The 14,767-nt window shown below is 38.5% G+C and overlaps 1 protein-coding gene across 1 annotated transcript in view; it reads right to left on the bottom strand.

The window, feature by feature from the left end:
- Positions 1-5,579: 5,579 nt before the first annotated feature.
- Positions 5,580-14,767, bottom strand: part of gask1a (golgi associated kinase 1A) — a 35,069-nt gene continuing 25,881 nt past the window's right edge. Inside the window, exons 3-5 of the mRNA XM_084384677.1 lie at positions 11,056-11,178; positions 9,228-9,331; positions 5,580-7,081 (exon numbers count right to left, since the gene is read on the bottom strand). Of these exons, the coding sequence (XP_084240803.1) occupies positions 6,877-7,081; positions 9,228-9,331; positions 11,056-11,178 (432 nt within the window). The 3' untranslated portion in view covers positions 5,580-6,876. The remainder of the gene's footprint in view (positions 7,082-9,227; positions 9,332-11,055; positions 11,179-14,767) is intronic.

The following is a 14,767-nucleotide window of genomic DNA, read 5'->3' as shown; positions in this document are numbered from 1 at the left end:
GTTTCTAGAGTGTTTTGTTATTATGTGGTTAAACTGTTTTCCCTTAAGGCCGTGACGCACCAAGCCGACCTAAAAGAACTAGCGGCGACAAAAGCTGACGTGTTGTCGCCTTGCGATGGCTGTGTCTGGGCCAAAAAGCTGGACTATACACCAAAAGGACTACAGGTGACTGCCAACTAGCATGTGTGCTCTGCGGTCTGCGCACAACTGAAATGAACTAATGATATTAAGGAGAGGATCTATGACCTCTGGAAGCATCTCTTTTAATAGTTGTTTAGTCGATATAGGGTCTAACATACATGTTGATTTAGATGATTTAACGAGTCTAGACAATTCTTCCTCTCCTATAGCAGGACCAAACAAGCCCAAGGGGGAAAATGGGGAGTCGAGGAAAGCTGCTTTGTCAGCGTCCTTGATCTCTGTTAAAGGAGCATTTCACTTGTGGGAACATTAATCTTTATTGAAAGTGGGTCATATATGTAGTCGAAATAACATAAATTTCGAATTTGGTGCCTTCTTGACCAAGGAAAGACAGAAAGTAACTTTAGGGCGCATTTGTATGGAAGACAACAACTCCCACAATGCACCACATTGCACAGCTCCGCAAGCCACTCCCACTAATCCAGAAACTAGGATGGTTCACAACACAAATGTCCGTGTCCTCGTCTGATTCAGAGATTTCGTCCAGGAGAAATTGGCATTGTTGAAATTCTTTGCAGCAGACTGACTCTATCTCTGTGTCCGTAGGCGCACAGTGAGAGCACAGGCACCACCAGTCCGCCCCAGCTCGAGCCAGTCAGGGCTCCTCGTCCGCGACAGCCAGGTGTTCTGCCTCGGCTGCAGAAGCCGCCTCCTGTTCCTCCATCAGCCTCAGCTGCTCTTCGCTATATTGCGGCTCGTAAAGGTAGCCACAAACATCTGATTCGAGCATCAGATTTTCAAAATCCTCTTCTTCCATATCATATTGAGTACCTTCCGCCATTGTCGTAACTTCACATCTGGCTCCACAGCGCCTGTTAGCTTAGCTTCCAAACAAGATGGCGGATATTGCTTTTAGTTTCTGCAAGTGAAGTCCCACCCACTGATCTGTAATAGGTCTGTAGCGTGAGTGGGTCCCACCCCCTGGAAAAATGAGGAATGAGTGTTTGTAGTCTCAACCCCTCTACAGAGATATGGGACTTCCTGCTTAGAATGATGCAAAATTACGATTTTTACATCATTATAAGCAGGAACTGCAACACTGAAATCCGTATTACTCCCGTCTCATGGGGAAAATTAGGGAATAATGCACGACCATATAAAAATATGACTGGGTTTCTAACGATACAAAGTTAACGATACTATTAATGCAAATAGGTGAAGTGTTCCTTTAAGTTGAACAAAAGGTGGCTCTCAAGGACCACCAAATTGGCCATCTTGTACCCGATTGCCTGGGCTGTGTCTTTAGTGGCGCGCAGGGCGAGGTCAGCTGCGGCTGCCGGGCCTGGGCCGCTTTCATCCATATCATGGAGGAGCTTGGCCTAATATACTTGGTTTTTCTTTTTGAATGACAAATCCAGACTATTGATACCTGCTGATATAGACAGTTCCCTTTCAATATGGTTCACTTCGCATTGCGTCAGTCTCTGACGTGCATTGGGGGAAACTCTGTTTTCTCAGAATACTAAAGCCTGTATTACGACTATACGAAGCTTTCCCCACTAGAGGAAGCTGTCACCGCACATCTGTGCCGCTCATAGCCCTCAGCTGGAAGACCAAGGCTTCCCATCCGTCCAAGCCATGCAAGACAACCATATCTGTGACGACCACCCGACTCCTGCAGATTAATTTTGGCCATTGATAGTGTTGCCATAAAAAAACGCATAATTCCCAGTCTGAGGACGTGAACAGCTTTGAGTTGAACTTTTGTGTTGTCATCTCGAAATTACAGTAATTACGACATGGCGTGAACACCCAATTATTTGATACACCCAAAAATTTGCATGATCATTAGACACTCGAGAGCCAATGCCATCTCACAATCAAAGCTGACATAACACTTATTCTGGTGGCAAATCAATAGTTTGGCCTCGGAACACATGGAATATTTGTTCTTTTTAATATATTGTGATTGTAGTCGTATTTGCCTGTTATATCCTGTGTTTTATATTATGTCTAAATACTGTAAATCAAGTAAAATAAATGTAAATAAAATTAAATTATGCTGGCTGATTAAATTGAAAACTACACCCCAACATGTATGTCGTAATGGAAAAATTATACCACAATATATACTTTCATCATGATGATAACATTTCCATGCCCATTGCATCTGTGTATGATGCCAAAGGTTTCTCATTGAAAGCAATGGAATACACTCCACATCGAAAAAAGTGTGGCACTGAGGGGTCCTGACCAAGTGTCAATTGTCAACCATCGGCTCTTATGAGACCTGCTGTACGAGTACTTATGCTTTACCCAACTTTTCTTACAAAACACTAACACTATAACACTTTCCTTGTCATTTTAAATATAATATCGCCTCATCAATAATATAAAATATCTCTGCAATCAGCATTTATGCTAAACAAGTCTGATGTTCTCGGGGGGTTACAATTTCTGCTCTTTGTAGAAATGCTCTTTGTGAACTCTCTTCCTAAGTTTAAAAAGAAGCAGTCAAAGAACTTTGAAGTGAAATTGGAAGCAGAACACAGACAGGAATCTCTCGCCCACATTAGGCAAATGTAAATGAGACCTGTGGGAATTTAAACTGGATGAAAGGGAGATTTAATGTTTCGCTGATATCATTTATTTTTCTCCCTCTGCATGCTCCTAATCTCCAAATGTGCGATCAGTATGAGGCTTATAGGAAGTGACAAGATCAGCTCATGAACAGATGGGCTCGATATAGCCACTCTAAACTCTACTTCAGTCTCTGTCTCTGATTGAACTGGTATCTGCTGAATATCGTTGGATTATTTTGAAGTTTCCAGTTGTGTTTGACCAAAGAAAGATAAACTCAAAAGTGCAAACTCCAAAAATGTGATTTGATCAGTGATGTGTGTGTGTGTGTGTGTGTATTATAAATATGCCATCAGATACTTTTGATTCTTCTTATGATTGAGGTTTTTGACCAGTCTTCATAAACACATTTATTTAAGACCAATTTCTAATTCAGCAAGTTACATTCAATATTCCATAGTTCCAGTCATTTATAATTACATTTCCAAAAATAATGACTTTTTAATTATACATAAACTAAATTATGCAAAATGCAGTTAATTTAACAAAAAGTCCACGTACATACTGCAATGTTTGGTCAGTAACAACCATGTGTAAATATGAGTGATTCCTCTAATAGTGATGTTCTATTCTTGAACGAATCATTTTTTTTAAGCGGGTAACTGTTGTGCGTTTCCCGTACAATGACGTAACTCACTGGTTAACTACCATAGTACGATGCATCGTTGAAGAAATCAACTAACTAACTATACACGACTGTTTCCCGAAACCTTATTGTCGCGAATTGGTTGTTTAACCACGTTGTTTAATGATGTCATGCACCTGTTGGAGTAATAACTTATTTTAATGTATCTGTTTGAGATCAAATTAATACTAGACGGTTTGCTATAAATTACGGACCTGGCATCTGAGGACTATTTCTCATTTTTCGTAGTTATTTTGCTTTATTTCCAGATTCAATCATCGGCTCATTCTTATGTAGTAGAGCACGTTCGCACATGCGCACTCTTCAAAAACGACACTTTAAATCTCTTGACAAACTAAAAGATGTAAAACAATTTGTATGTATTTTAAATAAAAGACACAGGTTGTACTGAATGTCAGCTTGCTTATTTTGCTCACGACAAAGATTTATTAAGTCCACATGTCATGCAAACAAGAAACTATGCTTGTAACTCGAGGGCTGTCGTTCCAACCACACAACTTTGCGATGCTGTTTGCGAATGTTCGTTGGAACGATGGTTTCGGGAAACACAGACTCGTTGAACTATGCTGGTAACGACGGAACTTGCGACCATAGTTTACTAACCATGCTTTCGGGAAACGCACCCCAGGCCGGTTCACAGAATTTAACTGAATCAAGCTTTTAGTTTTAGGTTGATAGAGCAAGATGCACATCCGAAGTAGCACACTCCTTGAGCCAATAACCATGTTCAGATGGGTTATTGAACCAAAGAACTGGTTTGAAATGAACGAATAAAAAGAAAACCAGCTCAAAAAGATCTGAATGAGTCGGTTCTAACTGTCAGAGTTTTCTGAGGTTCCTTGGAAAACTTTGACAGTATCGGCTTATTCGTTTTTTAGTCGGACATGACTGAAAAGTTGACTTTCAGCTCTGCATGTAGCTTTGATTCATTCATTTCAAACCGGTTCTTTGGTTCAATTACAGTTCTGGACATGCTTATTGGCTCAATCGGTGCTCCACAAGCGTGCTTGCTACTTTGGATGTCCATCTTGAGTCATCAACCTGGAACTAAAGTTCAAATCAATTGTTAACCGGCTCGAATGGTTACAGCCTAAAAGAACAATTCATTCAAGAATTTAATATCACTATCAATTAAAACAGTAGTTGTAAACCAGGGTGCTGGGGCGCACTAGGGGGTCTCAGCAAACTTCCAAGGGGGCCTCAAGATGACTTAAAATCATTTAAAATAAGAGAAAGCAAAGTAAAACAAACAAACAAAAATCAGGGTTTTTCTTATTTTAATTCATCTCTCAACTATGAATATATATTTTTCTAGTTATGCCAAGCTTTAAAATAATAATAATAACATTGAGTAGAAACTGGGTTGTCAAGTTGAAAATCTGGAAAAGTTTCAGATAGAAAATGTATACTTAATTTTCATTTTTGGGTGAACTAACCCTTTATGTCATTAATGACTCACCCTCATGTCGTTCCAAGCCCGTAAGACCTCCGTTCATCTTCGGAACACAGTTTAAGATATTTTAGATTTAGTCCGAGAGCTTTCTGTCCCTCCATGTACGGTATACTGTCCATGTCCAGAAAAGGTGACTACAGTGGCTCAATCTTAAGTTTATAAAGCGACGAGAATACTTTTTGTGCGCAAAAAAACAACAAAAATAACGACTTTATTCCACTATTCATTTCCTTCTCTCTGGGCCTCGAGTTAGTTCACGTAGTATAACTGCGTAGCGCATCTGAGTTGTACGTTACACGTAGGCTCACTATTGGCCGACGCTGGTCATGTGTGTGATGCGTGTGACGTACAACCCAAGAAGCGCTACGCAGTTATACTACGTGAACTAACTCGAGGCCCAGAGAGAAGGAAATGAATAGTGAAATAAAGTCGTTATTTTTGTTTGTTTTTGCGCACAAAAAGTATTCTCGTCGCTTTATAAACTTAAGATTGAGCCACTGTGGTCACTTGGACTACTTTGATGTCTGTATTACCTTTTCTGGACATGGACAGTATACCGTACATACATTTTCAATGGAGGTACAGAAAGCTCTCGGACTAAATCTAAAATATCTTAAACTGTGTTCCGAAGATGAACGGAGGTCTTACGGGCTTGGAACGACATGAGGGTGAGTCATTAATGACATAATTTTCATTTTTGGGTGAACTAACCCTTTAATCCTTATCCAGTAAATCACAAACTGGAGAAGTCACGGGGCCTTTGAATATTGTTTTTGACAATGGGAGGCCAAATAGGAGTCAGAAAGGCAGAGAACCACTGGTCTAAATTATTATTGCTCAAACAACCATATTTAACTGCAGTGTGTGTACAGTATGTGGCCTATAAGACCAAGACAAAAACCTAGAATTACGTACTGTATGATAACTCTGCTGAGTCTAAATTTGTGCTGTCCTATGCAGTTTTGTTCACAACTGTGCCTTTAGGCACTGAGTGCCCTGTAGCAGCCAGCAGGAGATACCTGGCTCAGTTTCACTCCACACCACAGTTTCATAGTCCTCAGCACCTATTCTAGACTGTATATCAGCCTTCATTAAAGATTTAGCTTGTACAACATAATTCCATTGTTTTTTTTTTAAGCTTAGCCTCATTTTTCATTTACAGATGCAGTTACCTTTTCTGAGTGCACCACAGAAAGCCTTGCAAAAATCAAAGCTCCATTTCTTCCATGTAAATTCTGGCTTTGTCCAATGTAGATGAGCGAAAGATTTTGTCAATTGTTTGGCTTCTACATTATTTTTTTGTAAATGAGCAAAAGATGTTCGCATTTAATTCATTATGTTCCTTGCAATTTCTTTGTAACTGTTTCTGAAATGTACTTAAAATACTACATAATACTAAATAAATTTTGTCAGTAACATTACACTGAGAATGTTGAAATTCCACAATGAAATCTGATTAATCCAAAATCCCACTCCTCATAACTTAAATATTCCATTAAATAGTTAAATAGTCCATTAAATAGTCCATTAAATATTACATATCTTCTAATTGGCTGTAACTGTGTGCCATCGGACAGCACTTTCACATGCAGCATGGAAAGATAAATAGCTTGTTGTTGAAATCTTATTGCATCGTGTCTGCTTAGGACATAGTGTAAGTCTCTTCACAGTGATGGGCCTCTGCATGAGTCCTGCTTTGCAAATGACCATCTGGAATCTCTTCTCTCATATACTGAGAGCATCAGTTAATCAAAGTTCAACACTGATTAGGGAAATCATTCAAAAATCCATGCAAATGCACTGCCTCCTCTCATTTAAGCTGTCTTCCATAGTTTGCATGACTTTGTAAACAGCACATCAAACACACTTCGAGACATGCACATAAATTAATCTGGGCAAACCAAATCAAAGCAAACAATTTCCATAAATCTTTTGTGTCCTCTGAGAATTCAGTAATTGATTATTTACAAAATGTGAGAATCTCTTCATGGGAGAGTTATAGACCTCTGTTAAGTCTCAGTTTCTTCTCTTGTATATGCTGGATAAGGGCCTTGGCTCTCTGTTCTATGTGCCGGATGAGAGATTTGAGTCCGGACACCTTTCCTCTGCTCATCCAGAATTCCTGATCCGCAGATAGGGAGCGAAGAAGCATCCTCTCCAGACATCCTGACTGCAGCACTGAAACAGCACGTTCCGGAAACCTGGCAATCAACAAATAGTCACAGTTAAGGTCTGTTCACACCACGAATGATAACTATAAAGATAACTAGTGGCCACACCAACACACAATATCATTCTGTTTATTCTAAGAGTGCAGTTATGTCATCTGCCACTTTAAGTGCTCCAGCTCTTTAAAGGTATAGCGGAGGATTTTCCCGAATTTTAGAAAAGAACCGCCCTCTCCACTTTTTGAAAAAATGCACATGCGCAACACTCTACCTGCTCCCGAGAGGGAACGCCTATTAAACGTGTGCACGAGAGAGCATGCACGAGCCTAGTTCTCCTCGTGCACGCTCTGTTTACAAATTGCTGTTGGCATGGCTCATACAAGCCTACTTTCCTTTACCTGTCGAGTAGAAACTTCGTGACTGAGGCATCAGTGGGAAGCCCAACCTGTGCTTTTAGCGCACGCCAGCGTGTGAAATATTCTCCCAAGAACACTCTAACTCAAAAACATTCATGCAAGACAAAATGTCAAATGCCCTTCCGTGTTTTATTTACTTATTATACTGATCGATTGAGTGAGGACTCAAGACATGATCTGCAGTGGAGAAGTAGCTTGTTGCATTTGTGTAATAAATACTATGTGAACACATTGGAATTATCAAAAATGAACACACAAGGTTTTAGAACATTTCAGCGTGATACCTTTTACCATTTGGTCATAATTACTTTAGACAGATTGAGATGTTTACCGTGTCTGCGCGGTGCGTGACTTGTGCCAGGGCTAGCATCGCTAATCATAGCTTACATTAACTTTTACTAGCAGTGATTTTAAATGGATTTCTCCAAATAGCATGCCAAACTTTACCTGTCGAGTAGAAACTTCGCGACTGAGGCATCAGTGGGAAGCCCAACCTGTGCTTTTAGCGCACGCCAGCGTGTGAAATATTCTCCCAAAAACTCTCTGGTCTTGTTTCTTTCTTCAGCGGCCTTTCTCTTCTTGTCATACAATTCGTAGACACTTTTTCTCTTGCGACCCTCAGACATTTTGAAAAAAAAAAAAACCCGGTGAGAACGGCGAGCATCAATGAATGGCTGAAACCGTAACGTTAGCTCACCACACATATACACCCGAAAGTGCGCATGCGCAGAAAGCGAAAACTACTTAGGGACGAGCACGTACGACGGCCTTACGTAAACATATCACCAGAATGCCCACACTTTGAAACCCGTTTTCAAAAGTTTGAGTTTTCAGGCACCCAAAACGACCCAACTCGTCGTGTAAACGAACGGCCAAACCGCATTACGTTATAATTTTTTTTTTTATGAAACGGTGTCGTGTATACAGCCCCTAAGCCTCTAGTGTTGACTTTAGCTCTAATTTAAGAACTTATGAATGACTGGTGCAACCCTACCCTGGAGAGCTACTATCCTGCAGAGTTTAGCTCCAACCCCAATTAAACACACCTCTACCAGCTAATCAAAGTGTTCAGGGTTACTTGAAAATTGCTGACAGGCGTGTTGGGAGAAGGGTTGGAACCAGATGACAGATGACACCATTCACTCACACCGTTCTGTGAGTGAAGCAGAACGGTGTGATGCTCAGCTCAATATTCTGCTCTATGCTAGTACGCTCCACTCAATCACTCATGGCCCAAGCGATCCTCCACTCATACCAGTCACACTCATGGTCAAATAAAGTCCCTCAAATCCCGCTCCCGCAAGGGTCACAGTGATTTTTCCAATTAAGACGTTCCTATATCAACAATGAAGTTGATCCAGGAACATGTTGTACTTGGTGAAATCATGTTCACCATTTCTCCACAACTTTCAATTTCTTCTTCTTTATTCCTAACTTTGATGTTTACCATGCATTTAGGCTATGTATAAGGTTCGTAACCTCCTTAAAACAATATTTGAACTCCGTAACCTTAGACCTATTGCTTCACGTATTCTCGAACCAGCATATCACAAAGAGCATTCTGGGATGAGCGAACGACCCTGAGCAAGTGGAGCTGAATCTTCAGAAAGGCGCTTTCCGCTCCGGAGGAAATATTACAGCTTCGCTCACATGCTCTAGTTGGAATTGAAGTCTCCAGGAAAGTATCTTTCCAGGATCAGGTTTGGAGACCCCTGCTGTAAACAGTATGGGTAGTGTAAATATTCACAAATATTAATACTTACTCATCAATACCTTTAACAAGTCTGAAGTTGAGATTGTCTTGTGGTTGGTGAGGTCTTCCTGCATTGTCAATAAAAACCAGTCTGGATGGTTCTGTCTTCCGAACCTATAAATAGAGGTTTACATAGCGATTCATCGTTATTTACTGGTATATTATGTGCAGAGGCCTCAAAATTACAATTTTTAATGAAGCATGAGCAATTTCTGATTTCTTGAATGCCCATAGATTTGTTCAAGTTGAGCAGTTTAATCCAACTCTTCAAAAGAGACTTGATCACGTTATAAGACTCCAACAGATTTAATTTTGGCTTTTATACGCATTAACATTAATTAACACACATACATATAGAGCTCATCAAATGTGGTAAACAGAAGCTCAACTGTATTTGCTTGGCATGTGAGAACCAACCTTTTATTGGTTCTTGCAGAAGCTCAAACGTGCTTGTGTGACTCACAAGAACAAACCTCATTGATTATTGTGCGTCAAGCAAGCGCATTTGAGCTTCTGCTTTGATGAACATTAATCAATTTTTATTTTAAAGACTAAATTATATTATCATATAAAGCCATAATGTCACTTTTGAAGACCTGGATTAACCACTAGATTAATATTGTGTTTACAATGTCTTTTGAAACATTTTGAAGTGTCAAAGTTTTGGTTGTGTGGACTTTGATGGAGGGACAGAAATCTCTCAGGTTTTAATATCTATCATTTGTGTTTTGCAAAGGGCAATTGATGACAGAATTGTCTTTTTTGTTGTTATTGAACAAACCATTTAAGTCACACTTATTTATTTTTTTAATTGCATTGCATTAGACACAAAATATGAAACCAAGTGACACCTGATACCAATTGCTAGACCTCTTTTCTCTTTTCTTTTTTATTCTGTTGAATTGCGTCAAGACTAAAGTAACACTGAAACATCCTATCTGCCAAAAAGTCAGACTGGCATAAAATATGACTTTTTATGCACGTTTAATTTCAGGGTTAGGGTTAACAAAAAAAAACACAGCTTTTATGAATTATACTAGTCGCTGTGAGCTTCTAAGTGACAGGGAGATATTTCTAAAATTGTGGACATTTTTTGTGAGCAAGCAATATTAAAACCGATGACTTTTGGAGCTGCAGTTCTCCGAACACTATCAGATAATGACTACAGAACCAATCTAAAGGCTCCCATGGAAACGGATTGCCTTGACTCATTGTAGCTGCCTCACTTAATATAGCTGGGTTTCTAACTCACAGTTTGAGTGGGAGCTCAAACTTCACATAGATCTCAAGAGCTGTTGGAAAGTTATTACTTTTGATATTGGAAAGCAGAATGAAAGAATTTTTTTTATACTCTCTCCTGGTAGAAAAACGAATGCTTGCCAGCTATGTGACCTTGTTGTGAGACCAGTCAATAAAACTAGATGGATAAAAAAGGAACTGCTTCAAGTTTCACTGAAGCCATAGTATCATTATTTATCCATGTTTACTTTCTTCAAAGTCAAATGAACTCCTGACTAGTTTAAGGACACATGAACAAGGTAAAAAGGATTTTACATATATTTAAAAAAATGATAAATATATCCTTTATTCTCCAAATATATATAATATGAATATACATGTATGCTTTATCCTCTAATATAATAATACAATGAATTACAAGTGCACTGATCGTGTACCCTTGAAGAACTGTTTCTTTATAAATAAACCATTTCACATCTATAAAATATAGGACCCTTTTCTCCACAACTGGGAGATCATATAATGTGAGGATGTTGTGTGCTGCTTTGTATTGATATGTTATAATCAGATGATCTGACAAATATCAATATTTCATTTACCAGGATGTGCACCAGATTTAAGTCCTTTGGGTTTTCACATTTGATATGCAGCAGGTTTTCTACACACAGTTCTGATGGGTCTGGTCTGAAACCACAGCAAGACCGGTCCAGTCTGTCATTCACCTAAAAAGCAACAAATGAATCACATTTTAAAAGAAATAAAATGCTCTGTAATCTCTGTTATATGAAAAATAGACGGTAACAATTCCAGTTTGGGGACCAATAGTTGCTTATTAGCATGCATATTACTAGCACATTGGCTGTTTATTAGTACATATTAATGCCTTATTTTACATGACCATATTCTACATCCCTAAATCCATACCTAAACTTAACCACTACAACAACTACCTTACTAACTATTAATAAGCAGTAAAATAGGAGTTCATTGAGGCAAAAGTCATAGTTAATAGTGAATATGTGTTCCCCAAACTAAAGTGTGACCAAATAGACATGGTTCATCTCTCTTATACTATGTCAATAGACATGAATATAGGCTTTTAAACTACATCTTCACTTTTTAAACTATTTGTAACTTAAATATAAAGTGTTACGGTGAACTGTACTAATCCAAGAAAGACACAAGAAGATGATCAAACTGACTTTTAATGAACACTAGGTAAAACAAAGCACTACATGCTATAACATATGGTTAACACTAGAAAACCTACTAAGGAAAACTCAAGAAAATACACAATGAGGCTAATTAACAGAACTGGAGACAGGTGCCTAACATAATCAGTAACCATAGAAACAAACAAGGATCGGGAACAGAACAGAACAGAACCAAACATACTTGTGACATTATTTAGATTTTTTTTCAGCAATGCCATAAAGCTAATTTTGGTTCCCTTTCAGGTAACCATTTTTTCCCCCTAATGCATAGAACAGTATTCTGAATAACCTTTTTCCACTATAAAGAAACTTTTGTGCTGTGGAAAGGTTCCATGGATGTAAATATCTTCATGTAACCATAGATGCCCACGACACATAGGGACCTACTTGTTTAATCAGTGTTATTAACCTCACAAATATTCAGATAAGAAAGTTAACACAGAATTTTCAGTGTAAGCCTACTGTATACAATCATGAGTTCTGACTACTCCGGATTATTTTCTAACCCAGAGTAATATAAACAGTTTTATGACTCATACTTCCTTTAACAAGGCAAGCAACTACTTTCAGGGCAGAGAGTATTAAGAGATTCCAGTGGTGATACTGTGGTTTATCTTTTCTCACAAGATTTAACAACATTCCTCCTCTTTGGTTCCTGTGTGTCATGATACATGATCCTGTGGGTGAGGAGTTAAGGTGAGATGTGACCCTGTAGTGCAGAAAGTGTGTTTTACCAGCTCATTCCCAGTTTGAACACCTTCCTTCCCCCGCAAACTCCACAAGCCATTCTGACATATCACTGCTATATTTCACATTGTAAAGTGAACCAGGTCTGATCTCAGAACAACACTGTTTATCCACTGAAAATGGATATGATTTCAATAGCTGGGTAATAATTCTGCTTTTAAATGTTATAAGAATGTTTTCCCCCTCATGGACTTAAAACTCTTAAAAAAATTGGTACATGTCCATTGTTAATGTAATGACCAAAACCTGTGATTCCAATAAATGCAATTAAAGGTAGTTCTGAGACAAAGCAAAATTTATTAAAAGATGCCAATTGGTTTAATATATTGTATAGTCTTACTGCATGTATTGAAATTCATGTTTGGGCTGCACGATTATTTGAAATAAAACCGAAATGGTGAAATGGCTTATTGCAATTTTATCATAATTTTTTACTCTTTTTAATTTCATGGAGATTGTCTTGTTAATAATTTGCTCCTACGATTTATTAATTTGTTCCCTCGATTTGATTGAACTAAAACAAGGGAACAAATTATTACAATGTGGCCACGATTTAGTCATTCGAGGCAACTAATTATTATATTGTGCACACAATTGACTTAAAACGAGGGAATGAATTGGTAAAACGTCCTGACGTATTAGTAAGTCATGGGAATGAATTGGTAATTAAATTGCCACGATAATAGGCATACATTTATTTATACATTTATACCAGACTCTGCTACTTCGCTTTGCTTCGTAGAGAGAGTCTGGAGTTCCGTAATAGAAAAACATTTTCTTTACCGCCTGGGGGCGCTAGTCTGAAGCTTAAAATCATTGGTTACCCGTAAGCCAATCACATAACGTTTGGTTATGGCGTGTGTTATGCGCATGCTCAGCCGCATCTAACTTCCACTGTAAACACATGTATGATGCGAAAACAAAACCATCGAGCGAAATACCGGAGTGAACATGGCTGTGAACGACTTTTGCAGATTATGTGATGTAAATCTACGCATCCACGGTACAATCAGCGTCTACGTCACGGCTCTCAGCCCGCCCTCTGTTCGTTGATTGTCCGGCTGTTTTCAGGCCGGAGGAAAACGGAAAGCTATGACGCGGTCTCAGACTGAGTACAGAAGCGAAATGAAATTGAGCGGAAGTACGAAGTCTGACGTAGTCAGGCTAGGGAAAGAGCACCTCTATGGAAAAGAGCACCTCTATGGAAAAGAGCACCTTGGAGCATTTCTTGTGTTTCATGGGGAAGACATAAAAATATATAAAATGAATACATAAAATCTATAAAGGTTTGCAATGACATGAGTAAATGACGATTTTATATATATAAAATTGTGTCTCTTTTGTGGTTATGTTTGCTTGCCTGGCTTTGTTTGGATTTACCTGTGGATACTGTTAAAGAGTGTCTTGGACGAAGAAGATACAGATCCAAGACAGTCTTTAATAGTATCCACAGGTAAATCCAAACAAAGCTGGGCAAGCAAACACAACCATAACATAGATGAGACCGGACAAATGAGAACTGAAAACAGGAACTATTATACACAGATCAAATAAGCTATTAAATAATGAACAGAAATCAAATCAGCAACCATCGTGACAAACTCAAGCGGGAAACGACTAATATAGTCCAAACATAATAGAACCATGATTGTTAGTATAAGAAAAGTCTTTGTCGATTATGTTGAAAATGTAACCTTTAAAATAGATGGGAAAAGATGCTTATGTCACTTGTCTACATGCTGATATTATACTCAGAATAATACGATTTTAACATCAGCTCAGTGTCTGTGACAGCTGCTGTGTCAGTTGGCAGTATCAGAAGCAGACAGTCGTCAACACACATTGTGTTCCTCTTGCACATCATACTCAAATCTATGCTCTCTTTCTTTACACAGCCAGCACTGTGATAACCTTAGGGCTCGCTTACGTAATGTTTAAGCCCAGTACTGCCACTGAACCATGGTGAATGCCACAGAGCATTTCTGTCGAAGACATTTCCATGTCACAGCTTCTCAAATTTTGAATCATGTAACCTTTTGCTCAGAAACCAAGACAACCATTTTTGCCATTGGTTTTAGTGATGTTGGGTTTATATATACAGAGATTTTATACATAGCACATTACTCTATTGGTAAAAGAAGATCCTTCTGTTTTGCATTTTTAATGAAACAAAATTAACGAAAATATTGTAATTTCAAATTATATTGGTAACACTTTTTTCAATAGTCCATTTTAGTTCCTTATAGGAACTTTTCAACTACATGTCAACTAACTCTCATTAGAGTATTAGTAGACTGTCTGCTTCATATCTGCAACACTATTTTGATGCTCCTCAACAGACATTCTATTG

This window comes from Rutilus rutilus, assembly GCF_951802725.1.
Source record: "Rutilus rutilus genome assembly, chromosome: 17".
Taxonomy (NCBI): Eukaryota; Metazoa; Chordata; class Actinopteri; order Cypriniformes; family Leuciscidae; genus Rutilus; species Rutilus rutilus.
Note: the sequence above shows the minus strand (reverse complement) of the source record. Positions and strands in the feature narration are given on the sequence as shown.